Here is an 18,059-nt window from a genome sequence, read left to right on the forward strand (position 1 = left end):
GATTAATTATCTAAGTATGTCTATCCTCTATAACATAAAATAGCTGAGTGGTTCATCTGCATTCAGTACCATTAATGCAGCACAAAGGAGAAAAAGATCAGAAATCTAAGCATCAAAGATAAAATAGCAGTATAGCATATTAACAGACTTGTGGATTTTCATAATAAATCAAGCTCTAAGATTTCCACTAGTAAAGCAATTATGTGAGATATGATGTGAAACTCATGGATTATAACAATATAGATAAAATCCTATTAATATACATTGATTTTGTACTTTATTTTTAATCAAAAATGCATATACAATATAAAATTCTATACTAAGAAATTAAATTCTATGAGTGAGAGAAAAACAGACATTATTTTTTGAAATAAATCCTCCAACTTCCCTTAGTGGAAAAGACTCTTTAGAGTCCTAACAAAAAGATATACATTGAACTTAATGACTAGAGTTTAATTTTACAGTAGAGGAGAAAAGAAGAGAAAGCAGAATTTTTTTGGAACAGCCACAAGAGAGTCACCACTAAACTGTCAGAGTTGAGAAATGGGAAATCTTTTTTAACATCAGATGCGAGGGAGGAGATGAAGACTTTTAATATCACCACTCCAGTGCACCAGCAATAAAACAGGGATCTTGCAGCATCTGTTCAAAGTCTGATGTAATTCTTTGGTGAGTATTCCCTTAGAACAATATAATTTTCTAAAGTATCAACCCTAGAGTGTGCAATTCTTCAGAGAAGGTTAAATTTTCTTCTCAGTTATAGAGATTTGAAAATGCCACTGCTAATTACATGGAAATATTAGACACTTCATGAATCAATTGGTAGAACTATTTAAATTGATGCAGATGGCTTCATTTATCTAACAAATCGCATCTCTCTGACTAGGGAATCAGAACCTCCAGTTTGTGTCTGAACTCTGGTATCCTAATTTAGGGCACTATTGAAAAAAAAATCCCCCAAACCTTAATTTAGAAATGATTATTTGCAGAATGAAAAATGAACAACTAATAAAATAGTCTTTCATAGAACTAATAGATGTTACGAATGCCAAGTAAACCATACCAAAAATCAGAAAGTAAAATATACAACCAATACTCTAGGAGTACTTATTTCTGACTTTCTAAAAAAAATATATAGGCTTATGATAACTATATTAATGAAAAAGATTATATAAATATCCTACTGCTTTAACTTTTAATAAGAAATCCCAAATTATCTACTATGAAATCATATCTGTACATAAAGACACTTATGAATCTTCAGAGTAGCCTTATTCAGAATAGCCTATCTAAATTACCATAAAATAAATGGATAAACAAGTTTTGGTGTAGCCACACAATGGAAAATTTCTCAGTGATGTAAAAGAACAAACTACCGATACATGCAACAACATGGATAATCTTCAAAAGCATTATGTTAAGTGAAACAACTCAAGAGAGCAAGACTTTATGCTATATAAAGCAGTTTATGAAATTCTAGGAAAAAATAAAAGATGGTAACAGAGCAGAAAAGTGGTTTCCAGGGACCAGGGTGTGAGACAAGGCTCAAAGGAAATTTTTGGTGTAACAGACATATTCTTTATCTTGATTGTGATGATAGAAACATGGCTATATATATTTGTACACTTAAAGGTGGTAGATTTTCACATATGTAAATTATACTCTAATAAAAGCAAGGCAAAAAAATATGATTCAGGCCTGGTGATTTAAAAACAAAACAAAGCAATGGTTAGAGGGAAAGTATGTGCACTAAAACAACATTTTTGGCTTATAATCTTAACAAGAATTCATAGCTATGTGGAAGAAGATATTACATATGCAGCTAAGTATACTGTGATCAATTTTTTGACCTATAAAACTATACAGGGATGAAGAAGTGAGAAAAATTCTTTCCTCCTAAAAAGGAAATCCTGGGCTCTTGAGACAGGAAGATTTCACAAAGGAGCCTGTGCTGCTCCTACTCTTGCCCCTGAGGAAGGGACTAGACTTGCAAAGTGGTTACCTCACTTCCCTACAAGAGTTATCACCAAAAGCAGTCAATGGTTACATCCCAACGTAAAGGCGGCTAACTCAGGGGCTCCATGTACAGGGTATTCCTTTTCCCCTTTTCATCCATCAGAGTACACACTGGATGTACATAAACAGTACAGAGGATAGATGAAAACAGTTTCACAAATCAATTATACCTAAACTAGTCAGTTTTATAGAGGCTAGATCATGATGAAGAATCATGGTCAACTCAATCTTTTATATCGTGTAGGTAATTTTATGTTATGTAAAATAATCTGGATCTGTTTTCTTCTTACCTTGGGTGTAATAATTTAAGGACCATCAGAGAAAGCTTAATAGAGTCTATTTCTTCCAATGTTATGGATCATTGGAATTAATCTGCTAGTTTAAGCAAGATATTTTCATGAAACTGGTCCGCATCTCTATGTTGTTATTTTTTACCTGATTATAAAGATTAATAAATTAAACCAGCATCTTTGCCTTCTCGCCAACTCTAAGATTGTATAAACCAATGTATATGTGCATGTGTACGGGTATGATATGGAAGCACATATGCTACAACTCCAATCAGTTCAATGAAAATTAAGACAACCCCACAGTCACCTTCATAATATTAAGAATTATTTTAGTTTAATTATTATGTTCAAGCAGCTATTATGCTAAAGATACAGTCTTGCCAACAAAACATAGTTTTTCCTTATCTGTATTACGAAATTTTCCTTAAGATTATCATTTGATAATCAAAATAAGCTTCTACATGCTTTAAGATTGTTATTGTTATTGTTATTATTATTATTTTTAAAATGTGAATATCACTATTAATCTAAAATGTATAGAATTGAGATCCTGAAAATATTAACTCAGCACAAGGTAGACTGTCTATTCAGTGGATGGTCTTACTATCGTATTCTTCATTGTTTATGCTCCTGGTTTGGTAGGGGTGACTATTGATTTGGTTTAAGTAAATAAGATATTGGAGTTGCTGCTGAGGAAACACCTTTTAGTAATGTTCAGGGAAATAGAAATAAGAGCTACTCAGTATTCAAACACCGGAAAAAAATTTCTGATTTTAAATTGGTATAGCTTTAAAAATTTTTTTAAGGTAGACAGGTGAAGGAAGAAAATTATGAAAGACTGGGAAAAAATTCCCTAAAAGTTCCAAATAATTGAAATCAACATTTTGTCAAAACATGCAAAGTACACAAAAGGAAGACAAAACAGTAAGTGTACTATTGAGAAAGAGGAAGCAGCAAATAAAGGGCAGAATAAGCATCAAAATGTGAACATGAAAGCTTGTGGAGACATTCTAAAATCTCTAAATTAATCTGTTTGCTTTTTTTAAAGATTTTATTTATTCATGAGAAACACACAGAGAGAGGCAGAGAGACACATGCAGAGGGAGAAGCAGGGAGTCTGATGTAGGATTCGATCCTAAGACCCTGGAACCATGCCCCAGCGGAAGGAAGCTGCTTAACCCCTTAGCCACCCAGGCATCCCTGTTTTTTTGTTTTTGTTTTTGTTTTAAACTTCAGAGTGATGCTAGAATTGTGGATGTTAACAATTACATATCTATAGGTTAGGTACGCTTTATCTAGGGCAAACCACATGCAAGAATACTGCCATATGTTCACAGTTTATCTCAAAACCCTGAGTGAACCGCAAAAAGCAAAAAATTCTAAATGTTAATATTATCAAAATTAAAACAAATGTCATTTGCACAAAAAATGTACAAAACAATAAACATCTCTGCAGATAACATTTTAAAAATAAATATATCTATAAGAAGTCTAGGTGATTTCTGGTATTTAGATAGTAAGAAAAAAACACAATGAAGTGTTTCCTGTATTGATATTTGGTATGCTTAATTACTCAACTAGGTTCAGTGCTAGTGACAAACAGTATCAGACAGTTAGGGGTACAGTTCATAGAGAATGCCTTATGAATGGCAACCCTGAAATATCAAGGGTTGTCAAGACTCACACAAATTTTCAAGTATTCATGACAAAACTATTCAAATAAGAATGATTCAGATATGTATGACTGATAAAACTAGATTACTATAAAACTTTCGAATGAATTGTGAAATTAAAAACAACAATAAAGAGAAAACAAAGTACAAAGTCAAAAACATCACTGCAACTAATGAAATGCAGAATCTGAATTAGTGCTGAGAGTGCACTTGAGTTAAGTGCAGGATTTTTCTCTTCAATATTCCTGCTCTGGGCCCATTATCCTCTTAACTGTATCTCTGAATTCCCCAAGCTGTGCTAGAACAAGTAGTCCAACAATTTTCTCTTCACAAAAAACATGCTTATATTGGGGTCAAGTTCTAACAATTTAAAATAAATATTTTTAAAAAAATAAATAAAATAAAACAAATATTTAACATCCTCTTTCTCAAAATGTACAGATAACAACCTTTTCATCAAAGGCTTATCTAGGAGTTTATCCTTTTTCTTAATTTTTTAGATAACCATTCTTACTTGGTTTGACATTAAAATTATCCATAAACTAAAAATGTATTATTTCTTACAATGAACAAAATAAAGTTATTTAGCAATTTTTCTTTCTCATATCCAATTCTTGTCTTAGAGCAATGATATATTCATTTGACCTATTACATAGATCCAATATACTCATTGTCTATTCATATGGGTCTATGCTTTGGTTATTCATGTGTGTACTGAAATTTGCAATGTGTGAGCAAAGCAAAGATCGGGTCCAATTTTAAAAAGCAAAGCAAATATTAATACTTAAAATATATATATTGAGAGGGATAGGCCAACTAAGAATATATGTAGCACTAAATAATACAAAATACACTAATAGTATAAAAATGTGTATCAGTAAATTGAATCACCTTAGGATTCTGCTTAGAATTTCTTCCCTAACATAGGAAACTGCTAGACTGTCAATGGGTCCATGCAAAGGTTGCAGGTAATTTCATAGTGGTGTATTTTATAACTTGATCCCTTATCTAAAATCTACCATCTAAAAGAAATGTAATAAAAAACTGATGAAGCAAAGAGCTCAGTTAATGTTCTCAGAACCAAAATGCCGTATGTCCTTTTCTTGGCTAAGACAAACCTTCAACCATCTGACTTGGTCAAAAAGAAGGAATAAGAAAGAAAACTGTCCCAATCTTGGTCAGGGGCAATACTTGCTGTATGGTGCCATGCTTTCCTCTTCTGGGATCTACCTAACAAAAACCTGATAAAATGCTGGAGCACTCACTTTGTTAGATTGTAATAAAATTGAGAAGCCTTACAGAGAAATTAGAATTACCTACCCAATTAACCTTGAGCCTCCTGTTATTAAAGCAGACATGCAAAGGTACAAATGTCTTAGACCAGCCTTTTGACTAGCTTAATACTTTTTAAGTCAAACATTCTGGAAATCTTTGAATTACCTTTCTTGGAAGCATTTTCCCTTATTGGCAATTCTGATATGGAACTTTGTCATATGCTTCAAAATAAGGCACAAATAAATCACAAAAACATCAAAATGCCAAATACACAAACCCATACAAAACCCCAGAAATTTTCAAATTCTTTAGTAGTTGCCATGAAAGGGCAGTAGAAACACAAAAAGAGAACAAATCCAGTATTTGGAAAATGGCTGTCAATGTTGATAATCTTTTAATTTTATAAATAAAATTGTAGGAATGTGTTCCTGTCATCTAGCATTATATAAGTAACCATGACAAACTCAGTTGCCTAAAATAATAACCATACCATTATCACTATGTGCAGGGATTCTGTGGGTGAAGGACTTAGACCGAGTACATGGGGATAATTTGTTTTGCTCTTAGAGTCTGGGGTGCACGTAGAAGGACTCAAACAGCCTGTGTTCACTCAAATGGCTAGAGGCTGATATCATCTGGAGAATTCTTTACTTGCAGGTGTGATGTTTTGCCTTAGGATTATTCAAAGGCTGGGCTCCAGTGGGATTTCCCACAGCTACCTATCCAAGGCCTATCCATATAACTGACTTCCTCACAATGAGAGGTGGGGGTGCAGCCCTAGAGATTCTCAGAATCTTTGCAAGGCAGCTTAGAGTTCCTAAAGGCAGTGTTCTTCTAAATGAGACAGAAAGTGCACTGTGTCTTCCCACTGATCCTTAGAAATCCTGAAGAAGTGACACCTCCTCTGCAGTCTTTCTGTTACTAGCGAGTCACTAAAACTATCCAAATTCAAGAGGAGGAGAATTAGACCCTACTCATCTTTCTCTAAGAGAAATGTCAAAGAATTTTTGCAGCCATCTTGAAAACTACCACAGAGTGTGTAATTTAAAATATTTCTAAGATATCATCAGTCCCTTTCTGTATTGGAGATATCCCATTTGAATTTCAGTTGCAATATTTTGAGGTGGACAATACATCTCAGAACAAAAAGGGATAGGCTTTCTCCGTGGTAGAAAATAAATACACTATTACAATTCTGGTTTATAATATATAAAATGTCTAGAAATGTCTCTGTCTTCATATATTCTATTTTCAATAGCTTAACAAATAAAAATTTCCTGCAATGTGGTGTGAGAAGTCTTGACTCTGTGATTCCCTCATTTCGCTTCTTATGGGAAACAAGGGTGCAGTCCAAATCATGAGTGACAAGTGGCAACGAAGGAAAACCAATTATACTAGTAACTTTAAAAATATATTTTTTTGTATAACATCCCTAGTTTACAGTCGAGACGTTAGGTCCTTGGAGGTTTTTCAAACAGCAGGCTTTAACCACAAAAACTAAAATAAATTTGTCTAATTGTCAATAAAATCAGACTAGAGGAATGTTAAGATTTAAGGTAATATAGAACTTTGATTCACAACATATAAAAAAAACTGCCACCTCATGCTTTGTCATTGAAGTTTATGAAGAACTGAGCCTGGATAGGTTTATGGTATTTTTTTTTCATTCTTAAGTCAAAGCCCCCTACAGTGAACGACAAACTATACATAAAAGGGTTTAACATGTTAATGTTGAAAATTATTTCACACTAGTATCATGATATATTCCACTCTTCAACTCAAACCTGACTATTTTAATTGTTTGGTCACTTGGAGTCCGAATATATCATATGTTGAAATAACCTTGTGTTGGTTCACCATTGAAACAAGTTTCCTTGAGTTCTCACAAAATATGTATTTACAATGCACTGTTCCATATCACATGTGCTACTACACGATCCTTCAGGTGGGACCTTTTAGTCAGTTACTCTCATTTCTCAAAATTCAGATCCAAGAAACAGAAGAATGCAGTGAATAAACCAAAAATAAATTCTCGCCTATCTGTAATTCCTCATATACTCTTTGTCCTTTACAAACTCAAGTGATACTTAAGCAAAGAATAAGGCTTATTCTTCTATCTCTGTTTGGCAGTCGTGATAGGCTAGGCATTCTTTCCTGCAGAGCAAAGTGGAGAAAAAACATTGTTGATCTACGGTGCAGTTTATTAGGGGCACAGCTCAAATTAAAATCACTGTCTGGGCTCTTGATTTTTGTGGGATTACAAATCGCTTTGTTGTTAAGGATATTAAAAAGTTGAAACAGGAGTCTACATAACCGATCCCAGCCTGACTGACAAGCAGTGAGCATGGCCTCGCCCCTTCAGGATTTGAGAGACTAACTGTGCTGTCTGATGTAAGGCATAGCCCAGAAGCCAAATGAGAGAAAGATGATTGGTACGGGCTTCACACCCACCAGGCAGCAGCATCACTTTGAAGGTTTTCGGTTGATTTTATTGTCGATGAAAATCAAATTGCCATGAAATCAGAAAGGATTTACTAAAGTAGCCATCACCAAATACAGAAGATATATTATAAAATAGAAACATGATATTAGCACATCAAAGAGAAAGGCTTGCCTAGAGAATGATCACACACTTTCAAATAAAACTCCACCAAACAGCACTTTACTTTTAACATAAAATCATCACGATGTTTTAAGACTGCATTCCATAATTTCAACCATGCTTACTAATATAAATGCCCAAATACCTTTCATTGCAATATAATTTATTTGCAACATATCTATCTGTGACTTCCATTTAAAGACAATGAACGTAGGTGATAAATTTGCTTTGATGCTTTCCTGCTGTTTCCTCACTCTTATCTGGTTCTGATCTCCTCTAACCTCTCAAATCTTGTTTCTTGAAGATAATATGTTTGTTCCTCACTCTTTCAAAGATAAGCCTGTAGACCACCACTTCTCTGTTCTCTCTCGCCAATCTCTGCCATCAGCATCACTAAAAATAGCAACACTCTCTCCAAAGCTACAGTAAGTTACCCCTGAAGACTGCTCAGAAGCAACTGCTAGAGAAGCTGCAGCTGCGTGGTTATTTAGAACTGGCTGGCCATATGGTATATGAGGGACTCAAACTTTAAAGAAATTTCTGAACTGCCAGTTAATTTCCTGAGATATTTTGAAATATTGCAAACATACTGTATATATTACTTTCTAATTTTTTCTAAGAATATCTTTATCATCACCGCTAAAAGTTAGCTTCTGTTCGAACATTCCTGGAGAGTTTTAAGTAGAATGTGAGTTTGCATATTCAGTGATCTGACTAGTATGGGAATAAAATATTGAATATAAGATAGGATTTTATTACTGGTATTACCTCAGATATTACCACATTTCATTTGGTTTTGGTTTTGTTTTCTCTCTGTTCATAGAGTTATTTGCTAGGTATAACTAAACTAAAAGGAATATTTCCCCCAAGCCCACCAAAACCAAAATAAGACAAATAAAAACACTGAAACTTGTTAGAATCTTACTACACTAAACCACTAGAATTCTATATCACACAATTTTATAATGATCTTATAACAAATCTTAAACTTCATATTGTTCTAATGATGAAAAAATCTTATTAGATTTGTAAAAATAAAGTTAAAGAGAGAATGTCATAAGAATGTAACTCTCTCCACCCTCTAATTCAGTGACTGATATTTTAACTCTTTCTTTTTTTTTTTAAAGAAAGTTAAACAGATTAGGATGTTTAATTAAATTAAAAGCTGTAAAGCTGTGTGAGGGCTTGACTCATGTCTAATGCTTCTTTTCTTTTTTTTTTTTAAAAAGATCTTATTTATTTATTCATAAGAGACACAGAAGAGAGGCAGAGACACAGGCAGAGGGAGAAGCAGGCTCCATGCAGGAAGCCCTATGTGGGACTTGATCCCGTGACTCTGGGATCTGCCCTGAGCCAAAAGCAGAAGCTCAACCACTGAGCCACCCTGGCATCCCTAATACTTTTCTACTGAACCTAATATTTAATCTATAGTTGAGCACACAGCAGAGGTATAAGAATTGCTTTTGCATAGTAATTTTGTCCTGACTTAGATAATTATCCAAATAACCTCCTTTTTATCATGAAACACAGATCAAATTTAAGATATATACTGTGTAAAAAAAAAAACATATATATATATATATGTACTGTGTAGCATCTTAATAGCAGAGTCAACACAGAAAAATAATCTGTATTATTTTAATACATAACTGTTATTAAAATGTTTATTCACTTATTTATTGTCTGGCTTTCCCATTGGAATGTGATCTCTAGAAGGAGAAAAAATTTGGTCATACTCATTACTATGAACTAGAACTATAGATGACACATAGTGTGACCCAGAAATAAATAATTCTGCAATTAATGCATGAATATATTCCTGTGTGGTCATATATATACATACACATGTATATACTTCCCCTGAAGAATCAGGTAAGTTTTATTTATTTGTTAGAAGAACAAAATCACATATGAAATTTTCCTTCCTGATCAGGTCATGTTGCAGAGAGGTAAAATGGCGGCATAGTGATTAATATTTTACCAAGGATTTATTTTTATTTTAATCAATTATTCACTGAGGTTAATTTTTGCATATCCATATCTATGGTTTTGTTTTAACTGTGCCCCCACCATCCTTGGCAGTTAAGGTCTTATCTAGATTCTATAAAATGTAGTTTATAGTGCAATACATTATTATTATTATTATTATTATTATTATTATTAAATGTTCTCATTTTCCTTCATTTTGTAAAGGAACAATGAAAATACTTGAAGCATAGACAAGCATGATAGATCACCTAAAAGGTAATCAATGAGATGCTGGATTTTAAGTAACAGCTAATATCAGTAAATTAAACCTAATGGAAACTTAATAGAACTAAATTTGTTTCCAACTAGATTTTCAAATAGTTATGCTGGTTCCTAACATACTCACAGGGAAAAAGGAATCCAATGTAAAACTCTGTGAACAGGATCTGCTTAAGCAAAGCTGACTGGAATATTTCCCTGGTTGGTAGGAGTATATAGTTTAATGAGAGAAACAGAAAATCTCAAAAATATGTTAAGTGATAAGAAGATTTAACCTATCACAGGAGTTTCAGAAAAGCCCCATTAGGGAGATGATGACTGATCTAAATCTTACAAAATTGCGAAGAATATAAAAACACACAAATATGAAGTACATAGTATAAGACTAGGAGATATCTGTTCGGTAACATTTCCCACTGTAATTTTCGTCAAGATTTCACATTAATACTTAAAAGAGAGAACTCCTAAACAATTTTCTAAGTAATTTCTATAGTCAGAAGTAAATGTTTGAATATTTTGAATATTTTCCATGGTAACATATCGAATCAGAAAAGCATGGCCTGGTCAAATAATATTACCTTAATATATCCACCCTTTCTCAATGAATTCTAAAAGATCTTTTATGAATAAATCTCAATAAATGGTGGTTATTTTTCCAAAACAATGAATTCTAACACAGAGAAAATTGCTATCACTTTATAAAATGGGAAAATGATGTAGTTCAGATGTGAAATAAATCATTTTGAACATCAAATTTCATATATTTCTTAGTTTATTTGTTCTTTTGGGGTCAGGTGAGTTGTTTAATATCACCAAAAATTTTCAAAAATAAGTGGAATTCTCTTGGATTTGCAAATAAGTATTTGAAATTGCTTCGGGTAAGAGGCTCAGAGTGAAATGAAGCATAGAGATAAAAAGAGAGAATGATACAATGGATGTGATTAGGTGACACAGTTGAAGAGAGAAAAGGGATTCAGACAGGGAATTAAAGAAAATGAGCATAGACATATAGAAACATCCTACAGGGACACAGAAAAAGTGAGAAGATTTGACAACAACCCACACAAAGGACTAAAGAAAATAAAGACACAGAATTACATGTTCTAGGGGAAAAAAAAGAAAAAGATGGGTAATTGATTTTTACGAAAATAGAGGAATTGCCTGAGAGTGCAACAATGTGGTCCCAGAAAGTGAAAATCATAGGAAATGACAAGAGAACTGTGTAGATGTGCTTGTAATTTTGAGCATGAGTGTTACAGGTAACCTCCTGTCTGTGTTAAATATCAAATTCAAAGTTCAGTACCTTTGCTTTATCTCTCATTGATCCTTTGCCCAGGATAGACATTTTAGCACCTGTTTCTTCCTGTAGTCTCTTCAAGGAGTTTCCTCTTGGTCCAAGCAATTTCCCCACAAAATTGAACTAGGAAACAAAATCAATAGAATTCTGTTTTAGTGTAGAAAAAAAGTAATAATTTTCACTAAAAATAAATGATGGTTTATGGGCTCTCAAACTTTACCATGCAAAAGAGAGTTATGCCATTCATACACATAGACACACACATGAAACTATTTCAGACCTCTGGTCTAGGATTCATTTTAAAATGAATGCCTCTTCTTAAAGGATCGCCAAAATCAATAATATATTGAACATATCACATATAGTAGTTACATAATCAAATAAATAAATCAACTAAAAGAAAGAAATTAGGGACACCTGGGTGGCTCAGAGGTTTAGCGCCTGCCTTTAGCCCAGGGCATGTTCCTGGAGTCCCAGTATCTAGTCCCACATCAGGCTCCCTGCCTGGAGCCTGCTTCTCACTCTACCTATGTCTCTGCCTCTCTCTCTGTGTCTCTCATGAATAAAGAACTGAAATCTTAAAAAAAAAAAAAAACAAGGAAAGAAAGAAATTAGGGAGAAAGAACTAAGGTTTTTCTTTTTCCAATCAGATTATTGAAATTAAAAAAAAAAGACTCTGCACTTTCAAAATTACAAAAGTTAACATTTTAAATAGATTTTTAAGATTTTTATTCATTTATTTTTGAAAGAGAGAGAGAGAAAAACAAGAGCAGAGACAGGGAAAGGGAAAAGCAGACTCTCCTGCTGAGCAGAGAGCTTGATGGAGGACTCGATCCCAGCACCCCAGGATCATGACCTGAGCCAAAGGGAGATGCTTAACTGCCTGAGCCACATGGGCACCCCTTAAAAAGATTTTCAGAGTAAAATTTAATATTCATTTTTGTTAAGCATTATCTGTGCCCATAATATTCTATTCCAAATTTCATGATTTGGAAAAAAAGCAATTCCATTATTCTTCAGTTATACATTCTCTCTCTTTTTTAATTTAAATTCAATTAGCCAACATATAGTACATCATTAGTTTCAGATGTAAAGTTCAATAACTCATCAGTCGAGTTCAATACCCAGTACTCATCAAATCACATACATTCTCTATGTTAAGGAGTTGTGCTAAGGATCAGTAAATAAAGGATGTGATCACATATACAGAAAAGTTTTAAAACACCACTGATAGCACATATATACAAAACATTTTCTCTAAATAGGAAATTCTTGGAGGTTTTTCAATTTGAAATGAATAATGAATATTCAGGATGAATAATTTGTTTATTCAGGATAAATAATTTGTTTATTCATCCTGAAACATGGTTAAAAACAGGTGAAATAGGAGCAGTTATCAGAGTATGTTGTCAGCTACTAAAAGAACATTACCACAGCAAATGACTTGGATAATAATTTGCTGATTAATTTAAAAAATACAAAAGGCTAGAATGCACCAAAAACTGTGTTGGGTACTGAAAAACAAAGATAAATAAAATTAAGTTACTGCCTTCTAAATCAGAGGCTTTTTATATATATTTTTAAGTCTATGGTCCTATAATAAGAAATACACCTTACTGAATGGTGATAGACTAAATGCTTTTCCCCTAAATCTAGGATAAATTACAAAACGTCTGTTCTCACCACATTTATTTAATATTGCCCTGAAGTGTGGATTGCTGTAAATGAACAGCATAAACTTCATAAAAATTATAGAAGGTAAATTGATTTTCAACAAAAGTATATAAGCAATAAAATTTGAAAAGCAATTTTTAGCAAATAAAGCTAGAACAATTAGATATTCATATGCAACAAACAATAAAACAAAACAAACAAAAAAATCTTTTTCTGTCCTACCTCACATTTAAGCAAACTTTGAGATCAATCATAGATGTGAACATAAAAACTAAAATTATCAAAATGTTAGTTAGAAGGCATATAAGAATGTCTTTGCAAATTTAAACAGAGAAAGGTTACTTAATAATAAGCAAACAGCACTCACTAAAACTTTTGCTCACCCAAAAGCCATTAAGGAATTAGATAGATTCGACACAGTCTGGGAGAATATACTCCCTATGCATACATCTGAAAAATTATTAGTATCCAAATATAACACTAAATGTTAACTAACTGGAATTAAAACAAAAACTTAAAAAAATGATTAATATGTAGATCTATAAAAAACTCCATCAAGTCAATAATTAAACACACACATATCAGAATTACTAAACAAAAAAAGACCAAATGTTGACAAGGATGTGGAACTACTAGAGCAACCACTGCTAGGAGTTTTTTTTTTTTTTATTTATTTTTTATTTTTTTTTTACTGCTAGGAGTTTAAAATGATATAATTGAAATGGAAAGATTGACAGTTATTTATAAAGTTTTATTTATTTTTTATTTATTCATGAGAGACACATGACAGAGGCAGAGACATAAGAGACATAGGTAGAGGGAGAAGCAGGCTCCTCAAGGAGAGCCTATGTGGGACTCGATCCAGGGATCCTGGATCAAAATACAAAAAAAAAAAAAAAAACTTGTATAAGAATGTCCACGAGAAAAAAAAAAAAAAGAATGTCCACGATATCTTACTCATAATCACCATTAAACTAGAAATAAACCAGTGCCCATCCAAACAGAATCAATAAGTTTATACAAAAATAGGAAGCTAATCGTCAGTGATTAACACAGCAGCATGGATGTACCTCTCAATTATGTTGAGTGAAAGAAGCTAGATACAAAAAAGTGTGTGTTAGATTCCAATGATACAAAACTCTAGAGGCCAAAGTCATGTATGGTGTTATAATTCCCAAGAGTAGTTGCCTATGGAAAATAGGCCAAGCTTGGACTGACTGGAAAGTGACAAAAAGGAAGCATCTGGGGTGGTGGAATTATTCTATATTTTGCTAAATGTATAGGTACATTTTTGTCAAAACTCCTCAAGTTGTATGCTACAGCCTCAGCATTTCACAATATGTAAACAGTACTTCAATTAGAAACGGAGGAAAATTTAGAAAGTTGAAAACATATAAATATTTTTAAAATAATATCATAATTAAATGTCCTGCAAAGAAATACTAATACCAGGCAGTTGACAAAGGAATCTCACTAGACTTTTAAGAAATACATCATTCCAATCTAGGCAGATGTTGGAGGAGTCACTGAGAAAGATGTGACTGCCTATTGACCCCATGACCTGGTCTTTGGCAACCAGAGGCTCTTAACCCCCACCCTCATCCTTGGAATTTATGTTCTGCCCACTGATCCCACAATAGGAGCCACTTCAAGGACACAGCTTTGAGAAAGAATGATGTGTTATTGAGATCATCTGGGCTGTATACATGACTGAACCCTATTAAGGTCTCTATGCTGAGATCTATTCATTTTGTAGCCACCCAAGACAAGCCTCATTATATAAGTTCCATTGCTCATTAAACTTTTCATCTACCAATATGGAGTAGCCTACTTCTTTCCTCAGTCTGTCCTTGCTCTCTGTGTATGGAAGCCAGTTTTGAAATTCACCCAGGAAATTCTGGAGATTGTGAGCTAATAGCAGACTATCCAGAGAAAGAAATGGAGAAATATCCCTTTACTCAGTTAGAGGCTAATATAACCTTGATAGTAAAGGTCAAGCAGAAAAGGGAATTTATAAAGCAAATTCACTCATGAAACAAAACCCACATAACAAAGCAGTAGCATAACCAGGGCCTGTTGTATATACAAGACATACATAATGAGTAAGTTGTGTTTATCACAGATACACAGGTAGTTTAAGATTTATAATCTCTAACTGTAAGTCTTACTAGCAATGGAGAAAAGGAGGTTAACATTTTATTTGAACAGAAAAAAAGGCTAACATTTTATTTAAAAAAGAAAAATAATTTTATAAAATTCAATTTCAGGGATCCCTGGGTGGCGCAGCGGTTTGGCGCCTGCCTTTGGCCCAGGGCGCGATCCTGGAGACCCGGGATCGAATCCCACATCAGGCTCCCGGTGCATGGAGCCTGCTTCTCCCTCTGCCTGTGTCTCTGCCTCTCTCTCTCTCTGTGACTATCATAAATAAATAAAAAAAATTTAAAAAAAAATATTTAAAAAAAAAAAAAAAAAAAAAAAATAAAATTCAATTTCAGTCATTACAAAACTCACATCATCTGAAAAATGAAGGAAATTTCCTTAACCCAATGGAAGCTTACTAAAACCCAGTAAGAATTGTATATTTAATAATTAAATAATATCAAAAACAAGGTAAAGATGTACATTCTTATTTTAGTCAACACTGAAAATTTAAGCCATTGAATAAGATAAATGTTATAAATGTCAGAAAGTAAGAAACAAAGTACCACTCAAGGCTTATATAATTTAAATACATAAAAGCTCAAAGTAATTTCAGAAAAATCATTAGATTCAGTAAAAGAGCTTAGCAAGGTGTTTCATACAAAATCAATATAAAAAAATCAATTGTATTTTCGTTCATCAGCAACATATAATTAGTAATTTTACAAAGAGAGAGAGATACCATTTATGGCACCAGTAAAAAATAAATTACATTTTCTAAGAATAATTTTAATTGTTTAACATCAAAACTTTTACAGAGAATATATAAAATACATTAATAAAGCTGTCAAATGGATATAAATAGATTGAGAGATAGATTATGTTCATGGATAGAAAGTCTCAATCTATTATTTTCAAATATATCTATAGATTCTGTACAGTTCTAATTAAAATCAAACAGGATTTGGATCAAGTCACCAATTGATTGTACAATATGCATGAAAAAGTCAAAGCCCAAGAATAGCCAAAACATTCAGAAGCAGAACAAGTTAAGGATTATGCTTATCACATACAAAGATTCATTATAAAGCTATATTAATTATGATACTGTGATTATGTATAGTCCTGGAACACATAGGAAATAGAGCAATGGAATCCAGAAATAGACTCTTGCTCATGTTAAAATATATGATACAGGGAGCAGTACAAAGCACAAAGGCAAAATAATGGTCCCTAAAGATGTCAATGCACGAATACCCAGAATCTGTAAATCCATTATCCTACAAAAGGGAATTTGCAACTGTGACTAAATTAGGAATCTTGAGATGAAGAGATTATCCTGGGTTATCCAGGTGTGCCCAATGTCCTTGTAAATTTAAAAAACAGAGTTCAAGGTTGGAGTAATGCAGTTGCTGGCTTTGAAGATGGAAGGCAGCCATGAACCAAAGAATAAGAGTAGCTTCTACAAGCTGTAGGAGTCAAGGAACAGATTCTCCCTTAAACCACCCAGAAGGAATGCAGCCTTACTGACACCTTAATTTTAGCCCATGAGAACCATTTTAGACTTCTAACCTTCATAACTGTAAAATAACAAATCTGTTTTGCTTTAAGTCATAAGTTTGTGTTAACTATTACAGAAATAATAGGAATCTAATATCCTAAGTAAAGAAGGGACTGTCTAATACAGAGCATAATTGGCTATCCATGGTAAGAATAATGAAACTGCTTCTTACATTATAACAAAAAATAAATAAATATTGATGGATTATAGATTTAGGAGTGAAATGCAAAATTTTTAAATTTCTGACAGAAAAATATAGGGAAATAATGTCTAAGTGTTCTAAAACAAGACATAAAAATGTGCTAATTGTAAAATAAATGTTTGATTAAAATTAAGAATATTTTAAGAAGAACACATAAGTCACAAATTTGAAAATATTTAGAATACATGTTACCAATAAAACATTAGGTTACAAAAACAAATATAAAAATGTAAGGAAAAGACAGTTTATTAGATAAAAGATAAAATCATGAATGTTACTGAAGAAAGAATAGCAAAAGAAAATGCATGAAAATTTCAACCTCATTAGAATTTAAACAAAAATCAAATTAAAATGATGGTACACACTGTGTTGGTAGAAATGAAGTAGTCAGAAACCAAATATTGGTCAGAATATGAAACCATAAAGACTCATACACCCTGCCTAAAGGAATGTAAATAGATACAACCATTTTGGCATTGTCTTGTAGATCTGTAAACATATTTAACCTATGTCTCAGCTATTCCATTACTGGGCATATTCTGTAGAGAAGTCTTAGCACATCTACAGGAATATCAAAGCTTGTAAGAGCAAAAATAATTGGGGAAAAGCCATCAATTCAAGAATGATATGCTGTCAGGTTAACCCTATAACAACACACTTGTCTATGTCTGTGTTTCCCAGTTCCCCCTCCACATATGCTACCTTTTGTGGATTTTGTCAATAACAGGAAGTTACATGAGATCCAGAAAGTGAACATGAATTGGAGTCCATTATTCTTGGCAAATCATGGTGCTCAGCATGGCTGTTTTACTGACTGCTACATGAGCTCCCATTCTGTGGATACAGGAGCCCCCACAGACAGTTCCAAGCTTCCAGTTCTAGGTTCTGGCAAGCTTCAGGCTCAAGTATTCACTGTCCATGGGTGGCAACTTTCATAAGGTCCTGACCCTCATTTCTTCCAACATCATGCTAGTTCTTATAGATTATAATATTATGTACAGAGTAGATCCTATTTTCCTTCCAGAATCATGACTGGTACAAATGATTAAGTAAACTGTTACGTATCAGTAGTAAAATATTTAC

At 33.0% G+C, this 18,059-nt stretch overlaps 1 protein-coding gene across 22 annotated transcripts in view; it reads right to left on the reverse strand.

Annotated features, from left to right (window-relative positions):
- The window catches only part of KHDRBS2 (KH RNA binding domain containing, signal transduction associated 2), a 592,066-nt gene that overhangs the window by 380,759 nt on the left and 193,248 nt on the right, over positions 1–18,059 (reverse strand). For all 22 annotated transcript variants that reach the window (XR_007401488.1, XR_007401486.1, XR_007401485.1 and 19 more), the window contains exon 3: positions 11,407–11,523. Coding sequence is in view for 4 of the 22 variants with exons in the window: in XM_049092592.1 (XP_048948549.1) it covers positions 11,407–11,523 (117 nt within the window). In the remaining 18 variants the exon portion in view is untranslated. The remainder of the gene's footprint in view (positions 1–11,406; positions 11,524–18,059) is intronic.

The sequence above is a fragment of the Canis lupus genome, chromosome 12 (genome assembly GCF_003254725.2).
Source record: "Canis lupus dingo isolate Sandy chromosome 12, ASM325472v2, whole genome shotgun sequence".
Classification (NCBI taxonomy): domain Eukaryota; kingdom Metazoa; phylum Chordata; class Mammalia; order Carnivora; family Canidae; genus Canis; species Canis lupus.